At 51.0% G+C, this 24,415-nt stretch overlaps 1 protein-coding gene across 4 annotated transcripts in view; it reads right to left on the bottom strand.

Annotated features, from left to right (window-relative positions):
- SYTL4 (synaptotagmin like 4) overlaps window positions 1-24,415 on the bottom strand; it is a 285,835-nt gene that overhangs the window by 160,776 nt on the left and 100,644 nt on the right. For 3 of the 4 annotated variants that reach the window (XM_075323037.1, XM_075323040.1, XM_075323038.1), the window contains exon 2: window positions 2,808-2,978. In XM_075323037.1, the coding sequence (XP_075179152.1) occupies window positions 2,808-2,926 (119 nt within the window). In that variant the 5' untranslated portion in view covers window positions 2,927-2,978. Of the gene's footprint in view, window positions 1-2,807; window positions 2,979-9,374; window positions 9,453-24,415 lie in introns of those variants that run through there. The other variant, XM_075323039.1, reaches the window with a different exon arrangement.

Here is a 24,415-nt window from a genome sequence, read left to right as displayed (position 1 = left end):
TTACCCCTCTCACCCATACAGTTCCTCTTCAGCTACTTATGAGCATTGTCTACCGCCTACGCAGCGCTGAAGAATGACTTCAGCAGTGTGATCAGCTGACCTGATCACACTACATACGTCGCTCTGACCCAGAAGCCATGGGGCAGTCACAGCTTCAATTGTCCTAAAATCTGAAAGATATGAGGACAATTGATCACAGGGAGCCATGCATTCACTTTCTCAGCTTGACCGCCGGTTTAGAGAATGGCCGCCTCCCACTATGGAGTGTCAAAACGCAGCCACTGGGGAGACTTTCAGAGCGCCAAATCAGGCAGCCCAAAGGCACCCCTGACAGTTGCACCCCAGGGCACATGCCCCACCAGCCCCCCCTAGAGATACCCCTGGGATAAGCCTCTGTCAAGATCCAAAGAAATTCAAGCTGTCCTGCAGGATCATGGGCATCAGTGTCAGTGCAAACTATCCGTCCACATCTGTCTCTGAATGAAATGAAATGTTATGGCAGGAGACTTAGTCGGATCCCAATGCTGACACAGACACAAAAAAGCAAAAATATATGTGATTAATCAAAATCCTTATGGGAAAGTATCAATGGACAGATGAGACCAAGATAGATATTTTTGGTAAAGAGCATCATTCTACTGTTTACCGAAAACAGAATGTGGCCTACAAAGTAAAGAACACACCACCTACAGTCACACATGGTGGAGGTCAGATATGTTTGGGGTGGTTTTGCTGCCTCTGGCACTGGGGTTCCTGATTGTGTGCAAGACATCATGAAGTCTGAAAATATAAAAAAAATTCTGGGTGGGAATGTAGTGCTTAAAGTCAGAAAGGTGGATGTGCATCATAGATCAGGGGTCTGCAGCACGACAACAACCCCAAACACTTCAAGAACCCCAGAAATGGATGATAAAGCGCTGGAGAGATCTGAAGTGGCAGAAATGAGTACAGATCTAAACCCCATTTACACCTATGGGGAGATGTGAAAATTGGGAGAATAGAAGAAGCTTTCAGATATGAGAGACCTGGAGACGTTTATAAAGAAGAGTCTGAAATTTCAGGTGAGAGGAGGAAGAAGCTTCTTGATTGGAATAAATAACTACAATCAATTATCCTCTACAACAAAGGGTGTGCAACCAGATATTAAGGTCCAGTCACACTAAACAACTTACCAGCGATCCCAACAACGATAGGGATCGCTGGTAAGTTGCTAGGAGGTTGCTGGTGAGATGTCACACTGCGACGCTCCAGCGATCCCACCAGCAACCTGATCTGGCAGGGATCGCTGGAGCGTCGCTACACGAGTTGCTGGTGAGCTCACCAGCAACCAGTGACCAGCTCCCAGCGCCGCGTGGAAGATGCTGCGCTTGGTAACTAAGGTAAATATCGGGTAACCAACCCGATATTTACCTTGGTTACCAGCGCACGCAGCTACACGTGCAGAGAGCAGGGAGCAGCGCACACCGCTTAGCGCTGGCTCCCTGCTCTCCTAGTTACAGCACACATCGGGTTAATTAACCCGATGTGTGCTGCAGCTACATGTGCAACAGAGCAGGGAGCAGCGCACACTGCTTAGCGCTGGCTCCTTGGTCTCCTAGCTACAGCACACATCGGGTTAATTAACCCGATGTGTCCTGCAGCTACATGTGCACAGAGCAGGAGCCGGCACTGACAGTGAGAGCGGCGGAGGCTGGTAACGAAGGTAAATATCGGGTAACCAAGGACAGGGCTTCTTGGTTACCCGATGTTTACATTGGTTACCAGCCTCCGCAGAAGCCGGCTCCTGCTGCCTGCACATTCAGTTGTTGCTCTGTCGCTGTCACACACAGCGATCTGTGCTTCACAGCGGGAGAGCAACAACTAAAAAATGGCCCAGGACATTCAGCAACAACCAACGACCTCACAGCAGGGGCCAGGTTGTTGCTGGATGTCACACACAGCAACATCGCTAGCAACGTCACAAAAGTTGTTCGTTAGCAGCGATGTTGCTAGCGATGTTGCTTAGTGTGACGGGGCCTTTAGGTTGAGAGTGCCAATAATTTTATCTGGCCCATGTTAAGAGTTGTGTGAAATTTAGTTTAATTTGTCTTTTTTCTTTGTTTTTTTGTTTTGTTCCAATATACACAAAGAAAATAACACAGGTGTATAACAAAACATGTGCAATTGCAATAATTTTCTGGGAGAAAAACTTCATTTTCTGGAACAATTTCAAGGGTGCCAACACTTGTCCTTACCAGGATGGGTCCCGAATGAGGACACATATACCATTATGGAGGACATATATGCCAGGAATTTGGACAGTACTACGTAAGGAAGGGGGAGGGTCAACATAAAGAAAGGGGGATGGCCCATGGCCAAATTTTGCACTGATGCCAATTGGACTCTACTTGCACCACTGGTCAAAGCCTACAGAGGGAAAAACTGGTGAAATGCAAGATACAAAACATATGACTGTCAGAAATCGCGTGATTCTTCACGTACACACAGGGCAGATTATAATTATTTATATCACCAATTAATATATAACTATTAACAGTCACCTCAAATGATGGGATCACTTATTTGCCCAGAATGCCTGCAGGGGGGCAGTGGTGAATTAAAAATGTATTACTCACAAGTCCAAGAATTGTGGACGTTTCGTTTAACCTTTTCTTGGAAGTTTGTGTGACAAGCCTTGTTAATATAACTTTGGGAGGCATTGTTACTGGTGTAGGGAGGAATGCCACAATGATGGGCACCGCGGAATCCCGAAAGATGTAGCCAAGAAGGAAAATGTGGAATGAAGCTGCGGCTTCAGCCACCCTCACCTGATCCGACGATCCTCCACACTTCGCAAGTCTTCATCTCTCTGGAGAACTTGCAGGATAAAATCTTTTTCCATCTCTGACAAGAAGGATAAATTAACCATTTCCGTATTTTGTGTCATGGTTGCTGCTCAGGTCTCACCATGCAGTGTCGGTAATCCCTCAGACAGACACCTGGGAATAGAATGGAAGTGATATTAACATCGAGGTGTATGGAGTGTCATTATTTAATGAATGGTTATACAATCTTGTCATAGGTTTTATTTATCACTATTACTAAAGGCAGAGGCGTATGTGTGGGTGGGCTGGCGGGGCATGTGCCCCAGGCGCAGCCGTCGGGGGTGCCGTCTGGCTGCCTGATGCAGCACTGAGTTTACCCGGCGGCTGTGTTTTGCCGCCCCTGTAATGGGAGCCAGCTATCCTCTGAGTACGGCTGTTAAGCTGACAGCTGAACTCAGAAAGCGCAGCTCCCTGTGATCAAATGTACTTGTTCCTGTCAGACATGAGGACAAATGAACCCTGCGACCGCCGGCACTTCCGGGTCAGCGCGACATCAGCAGTGTCATCAGGTCAGCTGCTGACTTCACTCATAGGAGCCACAGAGACGGCAAACAGCACTAATGGTGAGTGCTACAGTGTGAGCTGAAGACACCGAAGAACAACAACATTGGGTGAAGGGGAAGCATCTATGGACACAGTATGGGGGGAAGGGAGGAATGTATGTGTCGCCCAGGGAATGGGGTACGCGGTCCCGGGCAGAATCTACAGTTAGGGATGTCACTTTGGTGGCCATTGCCCGGTTCCGTGTCCTGGGCCCCTTTTGTAAGGGGAGTATTTACAGGCGAGATAAGAGTTAATGTTCATGTGACGCCATCTGCGGTTTGCGATTATGGTTGTGGAACCGCCACTGCTTAAGTGGGTACTCCCAAGGCTGGTGGTAGTGGCAGCTGTGATGGTAGGCCCTACGCAGGTAGGGCTGAGCCTGGGAGGAGATGTGCGGTGCAATATTAAGGGAGACCAGTCCATGGATTGTATTTAACAATCTTTAATCACTGTGGACCCTGGACGGCTGGTTACGGTACCTGTATTGCCAGTGCCAGATAGTGACTCAGTTGCTCTGTCCCCGACACTCAGTGTAGTTGAGACCCCAAAGCTTGAAACTTTGGGGTTCCCCCTGCTGTGATATACCGGTCTGCCCGTTCGGCTGGCAGTGTGGACCCTGTGGGGAGGTATGTGTCCGAACCCCGATCCTCGCTTTACTGCTAATGCCCCCGAATCTGTAGGTCAGTGAGGCATATGGAGAGCCCTCACCATGCAGGTAATTGCCAGGCCGAATGAAACTGGCACCTGACCTAGGGCCGTGTCCCGTACATGCCCAGGTTCCAGTGGTGCTCCCTCAAACCGTCCCTGGGGTCTTGACTCCATCCCAGAGGTCCTTAGGTGCTCCTATGCTGGCAACCTAACTCCCGTGCCCCCGGATCACCATTATGTGATGTCCCTGACTATCAGGGTGTCACAGGAAACTGCACCCGTCTCTAATGGTGCAGAATCCACCCGCCATTGTTCTGGGTTCTTACATACTGGTATTGCTTCCATCAGCACTCAAATCCTAACCACACCTCACACCACACCCTGTCAGGCACACCTGTGGGTGGTCTAGCTGGAACAGGACCACCTGCCTAGGGGTCAGGGTTAGGGTTAGACTGGTGGGAGGGAGGAAGTCGTAGCTCCCAAAGAGTGAGGAGCTGGGAGTAGCAGCTCCCTGGAGTTCAGTAGTAGCCATCAGAGCGTGAGGAGCTGAGGGAGTTGGCGCTCCCTGTGTGACATTGGTTGGGTTGCAGACTGTGGCCTGGGACCGGAGGAGTCAGAGACCCGGTCGCAGGGTATTGGAAGAGGGTGTGCGATTTAGTTTTGGAGAACGGTCGGTACCAGAAAGTCCAGTAACCGGACCGGTACCGAGTACGGCGGGGTGCAGGACCCTAGATCAGGGAGTAGCTTCACGCAACCTGGTAATTCACCTGTGGAGGATAGTCTCTTTATGAACTATCCCCAAGAGCTCAGAGATCGAAGGCGCCAACACAACGAGGGGGATAGGGCTTTCCAGCTTATGCAGCCTTCAAAGATCCCAAGTGTCAGCCATCGAGAGCACAGCTCCACTATTTAAATATAGGGAGCGGGACCCTGAAAGCTTCAGGCCGAAGGGTCACTTCACAACGCTATCCGCCACCTATATCTCTAGAGTCCCGGGGTCTCCCTTACCCATGGAGGGAACACCATCTGGCTGCTCCACTCCATCCCCCCGGGTAGTCCCATTGGCAGCGGCGGTACTCCCCTTACCGTGAACCACGGGTGGCGTCACGAACATTCATCCCCTGTAAATACCCCCCTCTTACATTTGAGGTGGCCACAAGCCCCCGGGTACGGAGACCCTTGAGCTACGGCAACCCCAGATCCGAGCAGTTCAACTGCTGCAGGGGCGGTACAGTTACACAGACCCAGCTCCAGGCACACTTCACTCCTGCACCTCACATTGTGCTCTCTCTCCTCCAACTCTCTCAGATTGGCTTGCCCCCTCCCACCGGGTGGTCTAGTCCCTGGGTTCGCTCTGCCCACTGGGTGGCCCTCCCATTATCTGACTAACCCTTTGAGCCAAGTGTCAACTGGGATTGTTAGGCGTGTGTTGCTGTTACTGGCACTGGTGTTACAGGTCCCGAGAGGATACAGTTCCCTGTACTGCCCTGAGTGGCTCAGGGGTGCTTCATGTACATGTGGCCACAGTATAGAGGGAGGGGAGGAATGTATATACTGCCACAGTATAGAGGGAGGGGAGGAATGTATATGCTGCCACAGTACAGGGGGAGGGGAGGAATGTATATGCTGCCACAGTATAGAGGGAGGGGAGGAATGTATATGCTGCCACAGTATAGGGGGAGGGGAGGAATGTATATACTGCCACAGTATAGAGGGAGGGGAGGAATGTATATGCTGCCACAGTACAGGGGGAGGGGAGGAATGTATATGCTGCCACAGTATAGAGGGAGGGGAGGAATGTATATGCTGCCACAGTATAGAGGGAGGGGAGGAATGTATATACTGCCACAGTATAGAGGGAGGGGAGGAATGTATATACTGCCACAGTATAGGAGGAGGGGAGAAATGTATATACTGCCACAGTATAGAGGGAGGGGAGGAATGTATATACTGCCACAGTATAGAGGGAGGGGAGGAATGTATATACTGCCACAGTATAGGAGGAGGGGAGAAATGTATATACTGCCACAGTATAGGGGGAGGGGAGGAATGTACATGCTGCCACAGTATAGAGGGAGGGGAGGAATGTATATGCTGTCACAGTATAGAGGGAGGGGAGGAATGTATATGCTGCCACAGTATAGGGGGAGGGGAGGAATGTATATGCTGCCACAGTATAGAGGGAGGGGAGGAATGTATATGCTGTCACAGTATAGAGGGAGGGGAGGAATGTATATGCTGTCACAGTATAGAGGGAGGGGAGGAATGTATATGCTGCCACAGTATAGAGGGAGGGGAGGAATGTATATACTGCCACAGTATAGAGGGAGGGGAGGAATGTATATACTGCCACAGTATAGAGGGAGGGGAGGAATGTATATACTGCCACAGTATAGAGGGAGGGGAGGAATGTATATGCTGCCACAGTACAGGGGGAGGGGAGGAATGTATATGCTGCCACAGTATAGAGGGAGGGGAGGAATGTATATGCTGCCACAGTATAGAGGGAGGGGAGGAATGTATATACTGCCACAGTATAGAGGGAGGGGAGGAATGTATATACTGCCACAGTATAGAGGGAGGGGAGGAATGTATATACTGCCACAGTATAGGAGGAGGGGAGAAATGTATATACTGCCACAGTATAGAGGGAGGGGAGGAATGTATATGCTGTCACAGTATAGAGGGAGGGGAGGAATGTATATGCTGTCACAGTATAGAGGGAGGGGAGGAATGTATATGCTGTCATAGTATAGAGGGAGGGGAGGAATGTATATGCTGTCACAGTATAGAGGGAGGGGAGGAATGTATATGCTGTCACAGTATAGAGGGAGGGGAGGAATGTATATGCTGTCACAGTATAGAGGGAGGGGAGGAATGTACATGCTGCCACAGTATAGGTGGAGGGGAGGAATGCACATACTGCCACAGTATAGGGGGAGGGGAGGAATGTATATGCTGCCACAGTATAGAGGGAGGGGAGGAATGTACATGCTGCCACAGTATAGGGGGAGGGGAAGAATGTATATGCTGCCACAGTATAGAGGGAGGGGAGGAATGTATATGCTGCCACAGTATAGGGGGAGGGGAGGAATGTACATGCTGCCACAGTATAGAGGGAGGGGAGGAATGTACATGCTGCCACAGTATAGAGGGAGGGGAGGAATGTATATACTGCCACAGTATAGGGGGAGGGGAGTAATGTACATGCCACAGTATAGAGGTAGGGGAGGAATGTACATGCTGCCACAGTATAGGGGGAGGGGAGGAATGTACATGCTGCCACAGTATAGAGGGAGGGGAGGAATGTATATGCTGCCACAGTATAGAGGGAGGGGAGGTATGTGCATGCTGCCACAGTATAGGGGGAGGGGAGGAATGTATATGCTGCCACAGTATAGAGGGAGGGGAGGAATGTATATACTGCCACAGTATAGGGGGAGGGGAGGAATGTATATACTGCCACAGTATAGGGGGAGGGGAGGAATGTATATACTGCCACAGTATAGGGGGAGGGGAGGTATGTGCATGCTGCCACAGTATAGAGGGAGGGGAGGAATGTACATACTGCCACAGTATAGAGGGAGGGGAGGAATGTATATACTGCCACAGTATAGGGGGAGGGGAGGAATGTACATGCTGCCACAGTATAGGGGGAGGGGAGGAATGTACATGCTGCCACAGTATAGAAGGAGGGGAGGAATGTATATGCTGCCACACTATGGAGGGAGGGGAGGTATGTGCATGCTGCCACACTATAGAGGGAGGGGAGGAATGTATATACTGCCACAGTATAGAGGGAGGGGAGGAATGTATATGCTGCCACAGTATAGGGGGAGGGGAGGAATGTATATGCTGCCACAGTATAGAGGGAGGGGAGGAATGTATATACTGCCACAGTATAGAGGGAGGGGAGGAATGTATATGCTGCCACAGTATAGAGGGAGGGGGGGAATGTATATGCTGCCACAGTATAAAGGGAGGGGGGGAATGTATATGCTGCCACAGTATAGGGGGAGGGGAGGAATGTACATGAAACAGTATAGCGGGAAGGGAGGAATGAATATGCTGCCACAATATAGGGGGAGGGCAGGAATGTACATGCTGCCACAGTATAGAAGGAGGGGAGGAATGTATATGCTGCCACAGTATAGAGGGAGGGGAGGAATGTATATGCTGTCACAGTATAGAGGGAGGGGAGGAATGTATATGCTGTCACAGTATAGAGGGAGGGGAGGAATGTATATGCTGTCACAGTATAGAGGGAGGGGAGGAATGTATATGCTGTCACAGTATAGAGGGAGGGGAGGAATGTATATGCTGTCACAGTATAGAGGGAGGGGAGGTATGTGCATGCTGTCACAGTATAGAGGGAGGGGAGGAATGTATATACTGCCACAGTATAGAGGGAAGGGAGGAATGTATATGCTGCCACAATATAGGGGGAGGGCAGGAATGTACATGCTGCCACAGTATAGAAGGAGGGGAGGAATGTATATGCTGCCACAGTATAGAGGGAGGGGAGGTATGTGCATGCTGCCACAGTATAGAGGGAGGGGAGGAATGTATATGCTGCCACAATATAGGGGGAGGGCAGGAATGTATATGCTGCCACAATATAGGGGGAGGGCAGGAATGTATATGCTGCCACAGTATAGAGCAGAGGTCTCAAACACGCGGTCTGCATGCGGCCCCGGAGGCTGCTTGTTGCGGCCAAGTGCCCGCAGACCCCGTGACGATCGTTACTATGCAGGGGGCCGCAACGGCTTTACTACAGTTGATGCATTTGCAGCACAGCGCGGGCTCTGCACTATACAAATCAGGAGAGGAAACATCACGGTCGTAGTGGACACAGGAGTCACAGGAGGCAGCAGCTGCTCTGGAGCTCACACATGTCCCGGCTACTTCAGCAGTTGCTTATTCCCTGCTCTCCACTGGGACCCTGATGCTCTCCTCCAGCATAGAGCACATATGCTGCATGTTCCATCCACGAGGAGAGGGGAGAAATGCTGAGCACTAGTGATGGGTAGTTCAAAATGAACTAATCTTCAGAGTGAACTAGTTCTCATCCTGACAGTTCATTATGAACTAAACAGTGAGTGTGAGGAGACAGTGATCCTCTGCAGCTCCAGGAGGCTCCTGCTCTCACACTGGCTCTTTATAGCTCCTGATGCTGGAAAAGAGTAAAACACTAGACCACACATCAAATACTAATAGAATAGTAATAATAATATTAATAAAAACTGAAATTGCACAGTAGACAGACACAGCTCATGTGTGTATGAGAGAGAGTTTCTGTGTGTGGTTCATGCCCCTCACCTGTCTTTGTGATAGGATCAGCCTCCTGTAGCCTAGAAGATCAGTCTTGCTAAAATCTTTACCACTGGCTCCAGTCCTGTTCTCAAAATGGTGGCTGCTGAACTGCTCCTCAGCTCCCTCATACACATTCATTATGAGTCAGTACTCTACACTACCACAGGGGGCGCTGCTGGGCTCAGAGAGATGCATCAGACTGAACTAGGCTGTACTGATTCATTCTCAGTAGAACATTTAGCAGTTCATATAGTTCATTTAGTTCACAGCTGACATGATGCATTTCCTGTCAGCTCCTCACAGGATAGGGTGGAGAGAAATACTGACCTAAATGAACTAATCTTTTCAGTGAACTAGTTCATGGTGAACTAATCACCAAAATGAACTAGATTTCCCATCACTACTGAGCACAGCCGTCCCCTACCCACACTCACTGCTCCGGAGCCTTGCAGGAGTAAGGGTATGTGCGCACGTTGCTTTTTACCTGCTTTTTACCTGCTTTTTTGCTGCTTTTTCTTCTGCGCTGTTTAATGCCAAAATGGATGTGTTCTTCTATTCAAGCAAAGTCTATGGGAATTTGGGTTTCTTGTTCACACTATGTTGTTCAAAATGCTGCCTTTTTGTGGCAGAACTTTGGTCAAAAACTCAGCTTTTCAAAGAAGCAACATGTCAATTGTTCTTGCCATTTGGGTTTTGCACTGCAAAGCTGAGTTTTTGACCAAAGTTCTGCCACAAAAAGGCAGCATTTTGAACAACATAGTGTGAACAAGAAACCCAAATTCCCATAGACTTTGCTTGAATAGAAGAACACATCCATTTTGGCATTAAACAGCGCAGAAGAAAAAGCAGCAAAAAAGCAGGTAAAAAGCAGGTAAAAAGCAACGTGCGCACATACCCTAAGCCCCGCCTATCGGGAGTAAGACCCGCCCACCGGTACGGCGCTGCTGTGGAATCTCAGGCCTGTGTGTGCAGGGAGTGCTGCAGAAATGTGAGACTTCTGAGGAGTTTGTATCCCTCTCTCCTGCATGTCATCGCTCTGTAGTCAGCAGGAGGCTCCAGAGGACACAATGTGACCTGAAGTGAGTACTGGAGCTCCCTGAATGATGACTCCAGCAGGGCTGTATTTTGCCTTCGTGCTGCCCTAGGCATTTTAAGTGGTCGCGCCCCTTATTGACAACGTAAAACTGAGTTTTCGCACACGACATCTGTTTAAGGCAGATCTACTCTGTAAAACACTTTAAAAAGTATCAATGAGAAATGAAGGGCACTAACCCCCCCCCCCCCCAATGGGGATCACCACAGGCACATCAAAACATAGCATGAGTATAAAATATTCCCACCATCCCCACTTATATACTGTGACTGTCACACTGCCCCTAATATACTACACACTGCCCTCCCTTATAAATTATACCCACCACACCTTCTTCAATTATTAAATATGATCTGCACATTGTCCTCACATCATGCTGCCCCCTCCTCACAATGTCCCATGCATGCTGCCCCCTCCTCACAATGTCCCATGCATGCTGCCCCCTCCTCACAATGTCCCATGCATGCTGCCCCCTCCTCACAGTGTCCCATGCATGCTGCCCCCTCCTCAGTGTCCCATGCATGCTGCCCCCTCCTCACAATGTCCCATGCATGCTGCCCCCTCCTCACAGTGTCCCATGCATGCTGCCCCCTCCTCACAGTGTCCCATGCATGCTGCCCCCTCCTCACAGTGTCCCATGCATGCTTCCCCCTCCTCACAGTGTCCCATGCATGCTGCCCCCTCCTAACAGTGTCCCATGCATGCTGCCCCCTCCTCACAATGTCCCATGCATGCTGCCCCCTCCTCACAGTGTCCCATGCATGCTGCCCCCTCCTCACACAGTGTCCCATGCATGCTGCCCCCTCCTCACACAGTGTCCCATGCATGCTGCCCCCTCCTCACAGTGTCCCATGCATGCTGCCCCCTCCTCACAGTGTCCCATGCATGCTGCCCCCTCCTCACAATGTCCCATGCATGCTGCCCCCTCCTCACAATGTCCCATGCATGCTGCCCCCTCCTCACAATGTCCCATGCATGCTGCCCCCTCCTCACAGTGTCCCATGCATGCTGCCCCCTCCTCACAGTGTCCCATGCATGCTGCCCCTCCTCACAGTGTCCCATGCATGCTGCCCCCTCCTCACAGTGTCCCATGCATGCTGCCCCCTCCTCACAGTGTCCCATGCATGCTGCCCCCTCCTCACAGTGTCCCATGCATGCTGCCCCCTCCTCACAGTGTCCCATGCATTCTGCCCCCTCCTCACAGTGTCCCATGCATGCTTCCCCCTCCTCACAGTGTCCCATGCATGCTGCCCCCTCCTCACAGTGTACCATGCATGCTGCCCCCTCCTCAGTGTCCCATGCATGCTTCCCCCTCCTCACAGTGTCCCATGCATGCTTCCCCCTCCTCACAGTGTCCCATGTGCATGCTTCCCCCTCCTAACAGTGTCCCATGCATGCTTCCCCCTCCTCAGTGTCCCATGCATGCTGCCCCCTCCTCAGTGTCCCATGCATGCTGCCCCCTCCTCACAGTGTCCCATGCATGCTGCCCCCTCCTCACAGTGTCCCATGCATGCTGCCCCCTCCTCACAGTGTCCCATGCATGCTGCCCCCTCCTCACAGTGTCCCATGCATGCTGCCCCCTCCTCACAGTGTCCCATGCATGCTGCCCCCTCCTCACAGTGTCCCATGCATGCTGCCCCCTCCTCACAGTGTCCCATGCATGCTGCCCCCCCCTAACAGTGTCCCATGCATGCTGCCCCCTCCTCACAGTGTCCCATGCATGCTGCCCCCTCCTCAGTGTCCCATGCATGCTGCCCCCTCCTCACAGTGTCCCATGCATGCTGCCCCCTCCTCACAGTGTCCCATGCATGCTGCCCCCTCCTCACAGTGTCCCATGCATGCTGCCCCCTCCTCACAGTGTCCCATGCATGCTGCCCCCTCCTCACAGTGTCCCATGCATGCTGCCCCCTCCTCAGTGTCCCATGCATGCTGCCCCCTCCTCACAGTGTCCCGTGCATGCTGCCCCCTCCTCACAGTGTCCCGTGTATGCTTCCCCCTCCTCACAGTGTCCCGTGCATGCTGCCCCCTCCTCACAGTGTCCCGTGCATGCTGACCCCTCCTCACAGTGAGCCATGCATGCAGCCCCCTCCTCACAGTGTCCCATGCATGCTGCCCCCTCCTCACAGTGTCCCATGCATGCTGCCCCCTCCTCACAGTGTCCCATGCATGCTGCCCCCTCCTCACAGTGTCCCATGCATGCTGCCCCCTCCTCACAGTGTCCCATGCATGCTGCCCCCTCCTCACAATGTCCCATGCATGCTGCCCCCTCCTCACAATGTCCCATGCATGCTGCCCCTCCTCACAATGTCCCATGCATGCTGCCCCTCCTCACAGTGTCCCATGCATGCTGCCCCCTCCTCACAGTGTCCCATGCATGCTGCCCCCTCCTCACAGTGTCCCATGCATGCTGCCCCCTCCTAACAGTGTCCCATGCATGCTGCCCCCTCCTCACAATGTCCCATGCATGCTGCCCCCTCCTCACAGTGTCCCATGCATGCTGCCCCCTCCTCACAGTGTCCCATGCATGCTGCCCCCTCCTCACAGTGTCCCATGCATGCTGCCCCCTCCTCACAGTGTCCCATGCATGCTGCCCCCTCCTCACAATGTCCCATGCATGCTGCCCCCTCCTCACAGTGTCCCATGCATGCTGCCCCCTCCTGACAGTGTCCCATGCATGCTGCCCCTCCTCATAATGTCCCATGCATGCTGCCCCCTCCTCACAGTGTCCCGTGCATGCTGCCCCTCTCCATGAGCTCCTAATGCTGCCTTCCTCTTTTCCATAATGACACCTCCATGCTGCCCCACTCATCATACTAAGACCAGCACACTAGCGCTTATGCTGAGACACACACACACACACACACACACACACTACCCCACTCTTGGTATTGACTCCCCTACATTGTTCCACTCCATACTGAGCCCACACATGCTGCCCCCCTCTTATTCTGAGTCCTTACACTCCCCCCCATCGATATTGTCATTGCTCTATCCCTCAACCCTTGTCCTCTGTCTCTAGCATTGGCCCCTCTCTCCCATTCCCCCAGCAGCAGCCTCTCTCCCCCCGCTTCCAGCAGCAGCCTCTCCCCCAGCATCAGCCTCTCTCCCCCCAGCCTCCCCCAGCATCAGCCTCTCTCCCCCCAGCCTCCCTCAGCATCAGCCTCCCTGCTCCCAGCTTACCCCAGCATCAGCCTCTCTCCTCCCAGCCTCCCCCAGCATGAGCCTCCTCCAGCATCAGCCTCTCTCCTCCCAGCCTCCCCCAGCATGAGCCTCCTCCAGCATCAGCCTCTCTCCTCCCAGCTTCCCCCAGCATCAGCCTCCCTCCTCCCAGCCTCGCCCAGCATCAGCCTCCCTCCTCCCAGCCTCCCCCAGCATCAGCCTCCCTCCTCCCAGCCTCCCCCAGCATCAGCCTCCCTCCTCCCAGCCTCCCCAAGCATCAGCCTCCCTCCTCCCAGCTCCCCTCCTCCAAGCCTCCCCCAGCATCAGCCTCCCTCCTCCAAGCCTCCCCCTCCCAGCCTCCCCCAGCATCAGCCACTCTCCTCCCAGCCTCCCCCAGCATCAGCCTCCCTGCTCCCAGCTTCCCCCAGTATCAGCCTCCCTCTTCCCAGCCTCCCCCAGCATCAGCCTCCCTCTTCCCAGCCTCCCCCAGCATCAGCCTCCCTCTTCCCAGCCTCCCCCAGCATCAGCCACCCTCTTCCCAACCTCCCCCAGCATCAGCCACCCTCTTCCCAGCCTCCCCCAGCATCAGCCACCCTCCTCCCAGCCTCCCCCAGCATCAGCCACCCTCCTCCCAGCATCAGCCACCCTCCTCCCAGTCTCCCCCAGCATCAGCCACCCTCCTCCCAGCCTCCCCCAGCATCAACCACCCTCCTCCCAGCCTCCCCCAGCATCAACCACCCTCCTCCCAGCCTCCCCCAGCATCAACCACCCTCCTCCCAGCCTCCCCCAGCATCAGCCTCCCAGCCTCCCCCAGCATCAGCCTCTCTCCTCCCAGCCTCCCCCAGCATCAGCCTCTCTCCTCCCAGCCTCCCACAGCATTAGCCTCCCTCCTCCCAGCTTCCCCCAGCATCGGCCTCCCTCCTCATCAGCCTCCCTCCTCATCAGCCTCCCTCCTCATCAGCCTCCCTCCTCATCAGCCTCCCTCCTCATCAGCCTCCCTCCTCATCAGCCTCCCTCCTCATCAGCCTCCCTCCTCATCAGCCTCCCTCCTCATCAGCCTCCCTCAGCATCAGCCTCCCTCAGCATCAGCCTCCCTCAGCATCAGCCTCCCCCAGCCTCAGCCTCTCTCTTCCCAACCTCTCTCTTCCCAGCCTCCCCCCAGCCTCAGCCTCTCTCTTCCCAGCCTCCCCCCAGCCTCAGCCTCTCTCCCCCCCCAGCCTCGGCCTCTCTCTTCCCAGCCTCCCCCCAGCCTCAGCCTCTCTCCCCCCAGCCTCCCCTTGCATGATTATAGTGGACAAAAAGAGGCATCGCAATTCGCAACGATCAACTAACCTGTAAGGTGCCCATACATTCTAGGCTCTGCCTTACCTGCTCCGGTGCCCGCCGCCCTGCTCTGGTGAATATCCTCTTCTGGCTGGCTCCAGCTTCAGACGCGTCCTCCTCCGCGGCGTGTGTCGTCTGCAGCATTGGACGCTGCAGCATGGGGCAGTGAGCTGATTGTCGCTCCCGCGCGCCTCTGACCCCGGAAGTGCAGGCGATGGAACTTCCGGGGTTAATCAGCTCACTATGCCTGGCGCCCGCCATGTATTTAAATAGACAGCAGAAGTGCGCCTCTCCTCCCTCTCATCCCCCTCCCCCCCCGAACACAGCCGAGTGTAACGGAGGGAGGGACGGGGATGTAAAAAAAAAAAAAAAAATTATATAAATTTTTTTTTTTTGCTGCCAGAAAGTGCCGCCCCCCGCAACGTGCCGCCCTAGGCACGGGACCACGGGTGCCTAGTGGCAAATACGGCCCTGGACTCCAGCCCCAATGCCCTCTTCTATCCTCCTATTTGCCTCTCACAGCTGCACTCTTCTGCCCAACTCCCCCACAGCTGCACTACTCTGCCCCCCTCCCCCACAGCTGTACTCTCCTGCCCCCTCCCCCACAGCTGCACTCTCCTGCCCCCTCCCCCACAGCTGCACTCTCCTGCCCCCTCCCCCACAGCTGCACTCTCCTGCCCCCTCCCCCACAGCTGCACTCTCCTGCCCCCTCCCCCACAGCTGCACTCTCCTGCCCCCTCCCCCACAGCTGCACTCTCCTGCCCCCTCCCCCACAGCTGCTCTCTCCTGCCCCCTCCCCCACAGCTGCACTCTCCTGCCCCCTCCCCCACAGCTGCACTCTCCTGCCCCCTCCCCCACAGCTGCACTCTCCTGCCCCCTCCCCCACAGCTGCACTCTCCTGCCCCCTCCCCCACAGCTGCACTCTCCTGCCCCCTCCCCCACAGCTGCACTCTCCTGCCCCCTCCCCCACAGCTGCACTCTCCTGCCCCCTCCCCCACAGCTGCACACTCTTGCCCCCTCCCCCACAGCTGCACACTCTTGCCCCCTCCCCCACAGCTGCACACTCTTGCCCCCTCCCCCACAGCTGCACACTCTTGCCCCCTCCCCCACAGCTGCACACTCTTGCCCCCTCCCCCACAGCTGCACACTCTTGCCCCCTCCCCCACAGCTGCACACTCTTGCCCCCTCCCCCACAGCTGCACACTCTTGCCCCCTCCCCCACAGCTGCACACTCTTGCCCCCTCCCCCACAGCTGCACACTCTTGCCCCCTCCCCCACAGCTGCACACTCTTGCCCCCTCCCTCACAGCTGCACACTCTTGCCCCCTCCCTCACAGCTGCACTCTTGCCCCCTCCCTCACAGCTGCACTCTTGCCCCCTCCCTCACAGCTGCACTCTTGCCCCCTCCCTCACAGCTGCACTCTTGCCCCCTCCCTCACAGCTGCACTCTTGCCCCCTCCCTCACAGCTGCACTCTTGCCCCCTCCCTCACAGCTGCACTCTTGCCCCCTCCCTCACAGCTGCACTCTTGCCCCCTCCCTCACAGCTGCACTCTTGCCCCCTCCCTCACAGCTGCACTCTTGCCCCCTCCCTCACAGCTGCACTCTTGCCCCCTCCCTCACAGCTGCACTCTTGCCCCCTCCCTCACAGCTGCACTCTTGCCCCCTCCCTCACAGCTGCACTCTTGCCCCCTCCCTCACAGCTGCACTCTTGCCCCCTCCCTCACAGCTGCACTCTTGCCCCCTCCCTCACAGCTGCACTCTTGCCCCCTCCCTCACAGCTGCACTCTTGCCCCCTCCCTCACAGCTGCACTCTTGCCCCCTCCCTCAAAGCTGCACTCTTGCCCCCTCCCTCACAGCTGCACTCTTGCCCCCTCCCTCATAGCTGCACTCTCTTGCCCCCTCCCTCACAGCTGCACTCTTGCCCCCTCCCTCACAGCTGCACTCTGTTGCCCCCTCCCTCACAGCTGCACTCTGTTGCCCCCTCCCTCACAGCTGCACTCTTGCCCCCTCCCTCACAGCTGCACTCTTGCCCCCTCCCTCACAGCTACACTCTTGCCCCCTCCTTCACAGCCCTGTAACTGACGATATGCCTCACCGCTGTCCTGTGATGGTTGCGGGGTCTCCGCATCTTCATGGTTTTCTGTCATCCATCCAACTTTCTTATTTCTTTGTATACAGTGTGGCCACCCATATCCTGTCCACCACCATTAACTTGAGAACAGCGGCAGTTATAGGCATAGAAGTGGTGTCTAGGTATAGTAAAGTAGCCATGTGCTACGCAGTGAAACCACCTATAGCGCCACCTGGTGGAAAACAACGGAGTTACCATTTTTATCTTGAAAATGGAACGAGATACAGAAAAAAAATTAATTACAAAGTTGTAGGGCATCATCAATTCAATACGAATCGACACCTTGCATACAGAAATGCTATGATATGAAACCCATGACCCCCCAAACATTGAATGCTGGTCACGCATATGGCGCTCATCCGTCAGCTGCAATGCACATCTGGACTCTGCACAGCATACTGTATCTTGCTGCAATTCACATCTGGACTCTGCACAGCATACTGTATATGGCTGCACGTTGTGCAATATGGTAGGGGACACGTTTGCACAAGCATCTGTGATACGTGGTCGTAGGTCCTGCAATGTTGGTGGACGGGTCGCATACACCTGCTGTTTGATGTGACCTCACAGAAATAAGCCCAATGGGGTCAGGTCAGTGTGGAGGCCACTCCCCACAGCCACCATACGCAATGATTTGTAGGAAGGTCTCCATGAGGTGTCGCTTCACGTCCGCAGCCTTGTGAGTTTTACACCTTCTAATCATAGCATTTCTGTATGCAAGGTGTCGAGTCGTATTGAATTGATGATGTCCTACAACTTTGTAATTCACTTTTTTTTCTCTATCTCGTTCCGTTTTTTAAATAAAAATGCTAACTCAGTTGTTGTCCACCAGGTGGCGCTATAGGTGGTTTCATTGCGTAGCGCATGATTACTTTACTATACCTAGACACCACTTCTATGCCTATAGCTGCCGCTGTTCTCAAATTAATGGCGATGGACAGGATATGGGTGGACACACTGTATACAGTGTGTACAAAATGCTCACATATACAGTATATAAAGAGAAATCTAGTGTATATGGGTGCATTTGTGTGAAAGTGTACATGTGTGGCATTTTAAAATTCAGATACTAAAAAAGCAAAATACTAAAAGGGCCGAAAAACCCTCTTAAAAATACCAAAACTCGTGTACCATTAAAAAAACAACCATTTTTACATGCAACATGAATAAATGTGTTATTTATAGCACAACTATAATGTACAGGAAGAAATAAAAAAAAAAAAAAAAAAAAAGACTGATAAGGCTATATACCACAATGTGGCACAATGTCACGCTCCCCACCACCCATCGCTCCAACGCCTGGGGTTCCTGCTCCCCGCCGAGCCCGCACTCCTGCTACCTCATTCATACCTTTTCCCCGTGCCGCTCACTCACTGCAGCCACCTGCGCTCCAGCGTTCTGCCTCTCCTCCTGTGGTCTCAGCTCTGACTTCCAGGTTGCGGTCCTCACACATGCACACTAGAGGGCGCGTGTGCCCTCACCTAGACTTAAAGGGTTAGCACAGCTGTCCAGGATATGACTACTAATTAACCTTGGGTATTTAAGACTTCCTATTGGCCATGGCCAGTGCTTGTTCAATGCGTCCCTGTAGCTTGTCTCTTGCAGCAGTTCTTCAGGTCACGCTATGGGCTCACTCACACTTGCGCTTTTTTGACGCAAATGGAATCCGTGACTAATGTAGTACAGTTCATTTATTTACAGTGGAAGCGCGACATCGTGTGGACACAAGCGGGTACTGCATGACACACATGTGCCATAGTAATGCGCTTCCACTGTAAATAAATGAACTGTACTACATTAGTGACGGATTCCGTTTGCGTCAAAATAGCGCAAGTGTGAAACTAGCCTATGCCTGTGCTTTGTGTAACTGTCTCTGTTTGCAGATCCTGAGCACTGTTCTGAGCACACACTTCAGCCTGATCCAGTTAACCCGCACCAGTCTCCGCTCCTGGACCTCAGCCTGATCCAGTTAACCTACACCAGTCTTCGCTTCTGGACTTCAGCCTGATCCCGTTAACCTGTACCTGGTTCAGATCAGATCCTGTATCCATAAGACTTTATCCGGTGATTTTTGCTGATCCCGGCTTACGTGCATCTAGGCCCTCTGCAGTTACACCCGACAGTCCCTGTATAGGGGTTTGCTCGAGGCAGCGTTGCAGGGGAGTCTGGTGCACGGTCCAGTGGGTCCACTCCCAGGACTATCGTTATAAACAAAGATATAAGCATGGGATGGGACAGCTGGATGCTGATTGAAAGAGGCTCTTTCCCTCAGTACCCAGCTTTCCCATGTTTTGCTATACATCTTTCCCTCACCACCCAGCTTTCCCATGTTTTGCTATACGTCTTTCCCTCACCACCCAGCTTTCCCATGCTCTGATATCAAGGGCAAGTTGGGTGCTGGAGTAAAGTTGTATAGCAGAGTAATGGAAACCTGGGTGCTGAGGACAAGATGGATATCAGAACATGGAAAGCTGGATACTGAGGGAAAAAGGGATATCTGAGCATGAGTAAGCTGGGTGCTGAGGGAAAGAGCCAAGTGTTAGCGTAATCCCCATGTACCCCAAGGGGGGGGCACGGGGCCTAATTTTGCATCGGGGCCCATCAAACTCTAGTTACTTCACTGATACCAATGTCAAGCAGGTAACATCGCTGTATGAAGTCACCTGCTTGCCTCTGTATGGTAGACTGCAGACAGCTCCTAAGTGCGTGCTGTGCCGCAAATGAATAAATTATAGTAAAGCCCTGCCGGCGCTTACCCCTGCATAGTAAGGCGATCATCACGAGGTCTACTGGTCTGCAGGCCACAACAAGCAGTTAAGAGAAAACAGAGGAAAAGGAGGAAAGGTGAGAAGATTTTTTTTTTTTTGTGTGTGTATGTCAAGCACGGCATAATAGGGAACTAGGATGAGGACTGAAGACACTACTACTTGGGCACAATGCTACAAGGATGGGCACATTACTACAAAGCACAAGGATTGACACATTATTACTGGGCACAAGGATGGGTACATTACTACTAGGCACAAGGATGGGTACATTACTACTGGGCACAAGAAAGAGATGAAAAAGGTTTTACCATTAAAAATTCTTTTTTACATATAAACGTAACAAAAAAGTGCAGGTTTGTTTTAATAACAAAGCAAAAAATGTTCACAAAGTGATCCAAAAGGTGTATAGAAGAAAATACATGGAATCACTAAAATGTCACTTGGCTCTGCAAAGAATGCGGCCCCCCAAATAATTTTTTTTCTATGTGCGGCGCATACACCCAGCCGAGTTTGAGACCCTTGGGATAGAGGGTGGGATGAGGAGGTGGTGTGAGAGTGGGAGACGCTTAAAGTTCGGTCGTTTAGGTATGAGGAGATCCAAGATAGGGCCAAGTCTGTGATGCCCAGAGATGAGAGAATCTGTAGTAGGAGGGAATGGTCTACTGTGTCAACGGCAAAGGACAGGTCCAGGAGGAGAAGGACAGAGTAGTGTCACTTGGCTTTTGTGGTTAGTAGGTCGTTGGTGTCTTTAGTTAGGGCAGTTTCAGTAGAGTCATGCGGTCGGAAGACAGATTGTAGCTGGTCAAAGAGGGAGCAGGAGGAGAGGTATGAGGACTGTTCAAGATGGATATGCTGTTCCAGTAGTTTTGAGGCATAGGGGAGAAGGATACAGGTATAGGAATACAGGTACAGAGTCATACGTAACGTGCATGTACACTAATGCCCGAAGCCTCACAAATAAGGTGGAGGAATTAGAATTAATATTGTTGGAAGAAAATTATGATATAGTGGGGATATCAGAGACATGGCTGGATGAGAGCTATGACTGGGCTGTTAATTTACAGGGTTATAGCCTATTCAGGAATGACCGTACAAATAAGCGAGGGGGAGGTGTGTGTCTATATGTAAAATCATCCTTAAAACCCATCCTGCGTGACAACATATGTGAGGGTACTGAGAATGTAGAGTCCCTATGGGTGGAGATAAGGGGGGGGAGAATGAATAATAAAATACTGATAGGGGTGTGTTATAAGACGCCGAATATTATGGAAGAGGTAGAGAATCTCCTCATAAAGCAAATTGATAAAGCAGCGAGTCTCGGAGAGGTAATTATTATGGGGGACTTTAACTATCCTGATATAAATTGGGGAACAGAAACTTGCAGTTCCAGCAAAGGAAATAGATTTTTGATAACAATGAAAGATAATAACCTTTCACAAATGGTACAGGACCCCACAAGAGGGGGAGCACTACTAGACCTTGTACTAACCAATAGACCAGACCGCATATCAAATATACAAGTTGGGGGTTACTTGGGGAATAGTGATCACAAAATAATAAGTTTTCATGTATTCTTTAGTAAGATGTCTAGTAGAGGGGCTACAAGGACACTAAACTTCAGGAAAGCAAATTTTAAACGGTTGAGAGATGATCTTCGTGCAATAAACTGGGATGATGTACTAAGTAATAAAAGTACACAAAGCAAATGGGAGACTTTTATGAGCATCCTGAATAGGGCTTGTGCAGAAAATATACCCTATGGGAACAAACATGCTAGAAATAGGAGGAAACCCCTATGGCTAAATAGAGCTGTAAGGGAAGCAATAAAAGAAAAACAGAAAGCCTTAAAAGAATTAAAGAGGGTAGGTAGTGATGAGGCATTATATAATTATAGAAAATTAAATAAAATATGTAAAAAGCAAATTAAGTTAGCTAAGTTTGAGACAGAGAGACTCATTGCGAGAGAAAGTAAAAATAATCCTAAAATATTCTTTAACTACATAAACAGTAAAAAACTGAAAAGCGATAGTGTTGGCCCCCTTAAAAATAGTCTTGGTGAAATGGTGGAAGGGGATGAGGGTAAAGCCAACCTGCTGAATGACTTTTTTTCTACGGTTTTTATACAAGAAAATGCCATGGCAGATGACATGACCAGTGATACCATAAATTCACCCTTGAATATTACCTGCTTAACCCAGCAGGAAGTACGCCGCCGCCTCGAAATCACTAAGGTTGACAAATCTCCGGGCCCGGATGGCATACACCCCAGAGTACTACAGGAATTGAGTTCTGTGATAGATAGACCATTATTTTTAATCTTCTCAGATTCCTTAATAACAGGGTCGGTACCGCAGGACTGGCGCATAGCAAATGTGGTGCCAATATTCAAAAAGGGGACAAAAACTGAGCCGGGAAATTATAGGCCGGTAAGTTTAACCTCTACGGTTGGTAAAATCCTTGAGGGTTTCTTGAGAGATGCTATACTGGAGTATCTCAAAAAAAATAACCTTATGACAGAGTATCAACATGGGTTTATGAGGGATCGATCCTGTCAAACTAATTTGATCAGCTTCTATGAAGAGGTAAGTTCAAGCCTGGACCAGGGAAATGCAGTGGATGTTGTGTATATAGACTTTTCAAAAGCTTTTGATACGGTGCCACACAAAAGGTTGGTACATAAAATGAGAATAATGGGGATAGGGGAAAATATGTGTAACTGGGTTAAAACTGGCTCAGTGATAGGAAACAAAGGGTGGTTATTAATGGTACGTACTCGGACTGGGTCTCAGTTCATAGTGGGGGACCACAGGGGTCAGTATTGGGCCCGCTTCTTTTCAACATATTTATAAATGACCTTGTTGGGGGCATGCGGAGTAGAATTTCAATATTTGCAGATGATACTAAACTCTGCAGGGTAATCAATACAGGAGGAGGATAATTTTATATTACAGGGCGATTTATGTAAATTGGAGGATTGGGCTGAGAAGTGGGCAATTGAAGTTTAATGTAGATAAATGTAAGGTCATGCACTTGGGTAGAGGAAATAACATTTATAGTTACATAGTTACATAGTTACTTAGGTTGAAAAAAGACCTAGGTCCATCTAGTTCAACCTTCCTCCACCAGTTCTACATTTAGTCACTAAGTCATTATAACCAACAATGTTTTGTGTACTGAGGAAATCATCCAGCCCTTTTTTAAAAGCTGTTATAGTATCTGCCATTACTACCTCTTGTGGTAGGGCATTCCACAGTCTGACCGCTCTAACTGTAAAGAACCCTTTCCTATTTAGGTGTCGGAATCGCTTTTCTTCCACTCGCAGTGAGTGCCCCCTGGTCCTTAGTATTGTTTTCGGAAGAAATAAGTTATGTGCCAGTCCTTTTATATTGACCACACATGTATTTATACATATAAATGGAGATCTCCTCTGAGACGTCTTTTTTCTAAGCTAAACATATCTAACTTTTTCAATCTGCCATCATATGGGAGGCCTTCCATTCCTTGTAATAGTCTAGTTGCCCGCCTTTGAACTGACTCTAACTTCTGAATGTCCTTTTTAAAATGTGGAGCCCAAAACTGGATCCCGTATTCCAGATGTGGCCTTACAAGTGATTTATAGATGGGTAACAATACGTTGGGATCACGGGATCTAATCTCTCTTTTTATACACCCTAGAATCTTGTTTGCTTTAGCAGCTGCTGCCTGACATTGAGTGCTGCTGCTCAGCTTATTTGTAATGAGAATACCCAAGTCCTTCTCCTGTTCTGTAGTCCCGAGTTTACTTCCATTTAATGTATACGCAGCTATAGGATTACTCCGTCCTAGGTGCATTACTTTACATTTATCAACATTTAAATCTCATTTGCCAAGTATCTGCCCATTCTGACATCTTATCCAGATCTTTTTGTAATATTGTACTATCCAGGTCAGTTTTTAATATCCTACATAGTTTGGTGTCATCGGCAAAGACTGACACTGTACTATCAATCCCATCCACAAGGTCATTAATATAGAGAGTAAAAAGAATTGGTCCTAGCACAGATCCCTGCGGCACCCCACTGCTGACTATAGCCCATTTAGAGAATGTAGCATTTATGACTACTCTTTGTTTCCTATCTTTTAGCCAATTCCTTACCCAGTTGCATATTGTGTCCCCTAGTCCTTGCTTCTGGAGCTTTAGTATAAGGCTATTATGTGGTACAGTATCAAATATGATAAATACAGTATCATATTATGATATGTACTTAATTGTAGAACACTGGGTAAAAACAGACACAGAAAAAGACTTGGGTGTATGGGTGGATGGTAAACTTCACTTTAGTGGACAGTGTCAGGCAGCTGCTGCCAGGGCTAATAAAATAATGGGATGTATTAAAAGAGGTATAAGTGTTCATGAAAAAAATATAGTTCTACCTCTGTACAAGTCACTAGTGCGACCGCACTTATATACTGTGTACAATTCTGGTCACCGATATATAAGAAGGACATAGCTGAACTGGAGAGGGTGCAGAGAAGACCACCAAGATTATTAGAGGAATGGGGGGGCTGCAATACCAAGACAGGTTATTAAACT

Source organism: Anomaloglossus baeobatrachus, chromosome 9 (assembly GCF_048569485.1).
Source record: "Anomaloglossus baeobatrachus isolate aAnoBae1 chromosome 9, aAnoBae1.hap1, whole genome shotgun sequence".
In the NCBI taxonomy this organism is placed as follows: Eukaryota; Metazoa; Chordata; class Amphibia; order Anura; family Aromobatidae; genus Anomaloglossus; species Anomaloglossus baeobatrachus.
The sequence above is the reverse complement of the archived record's forward strand: the minus strand, read 5'-3'. Positions and strand labels throughout refer to the sequence as shown.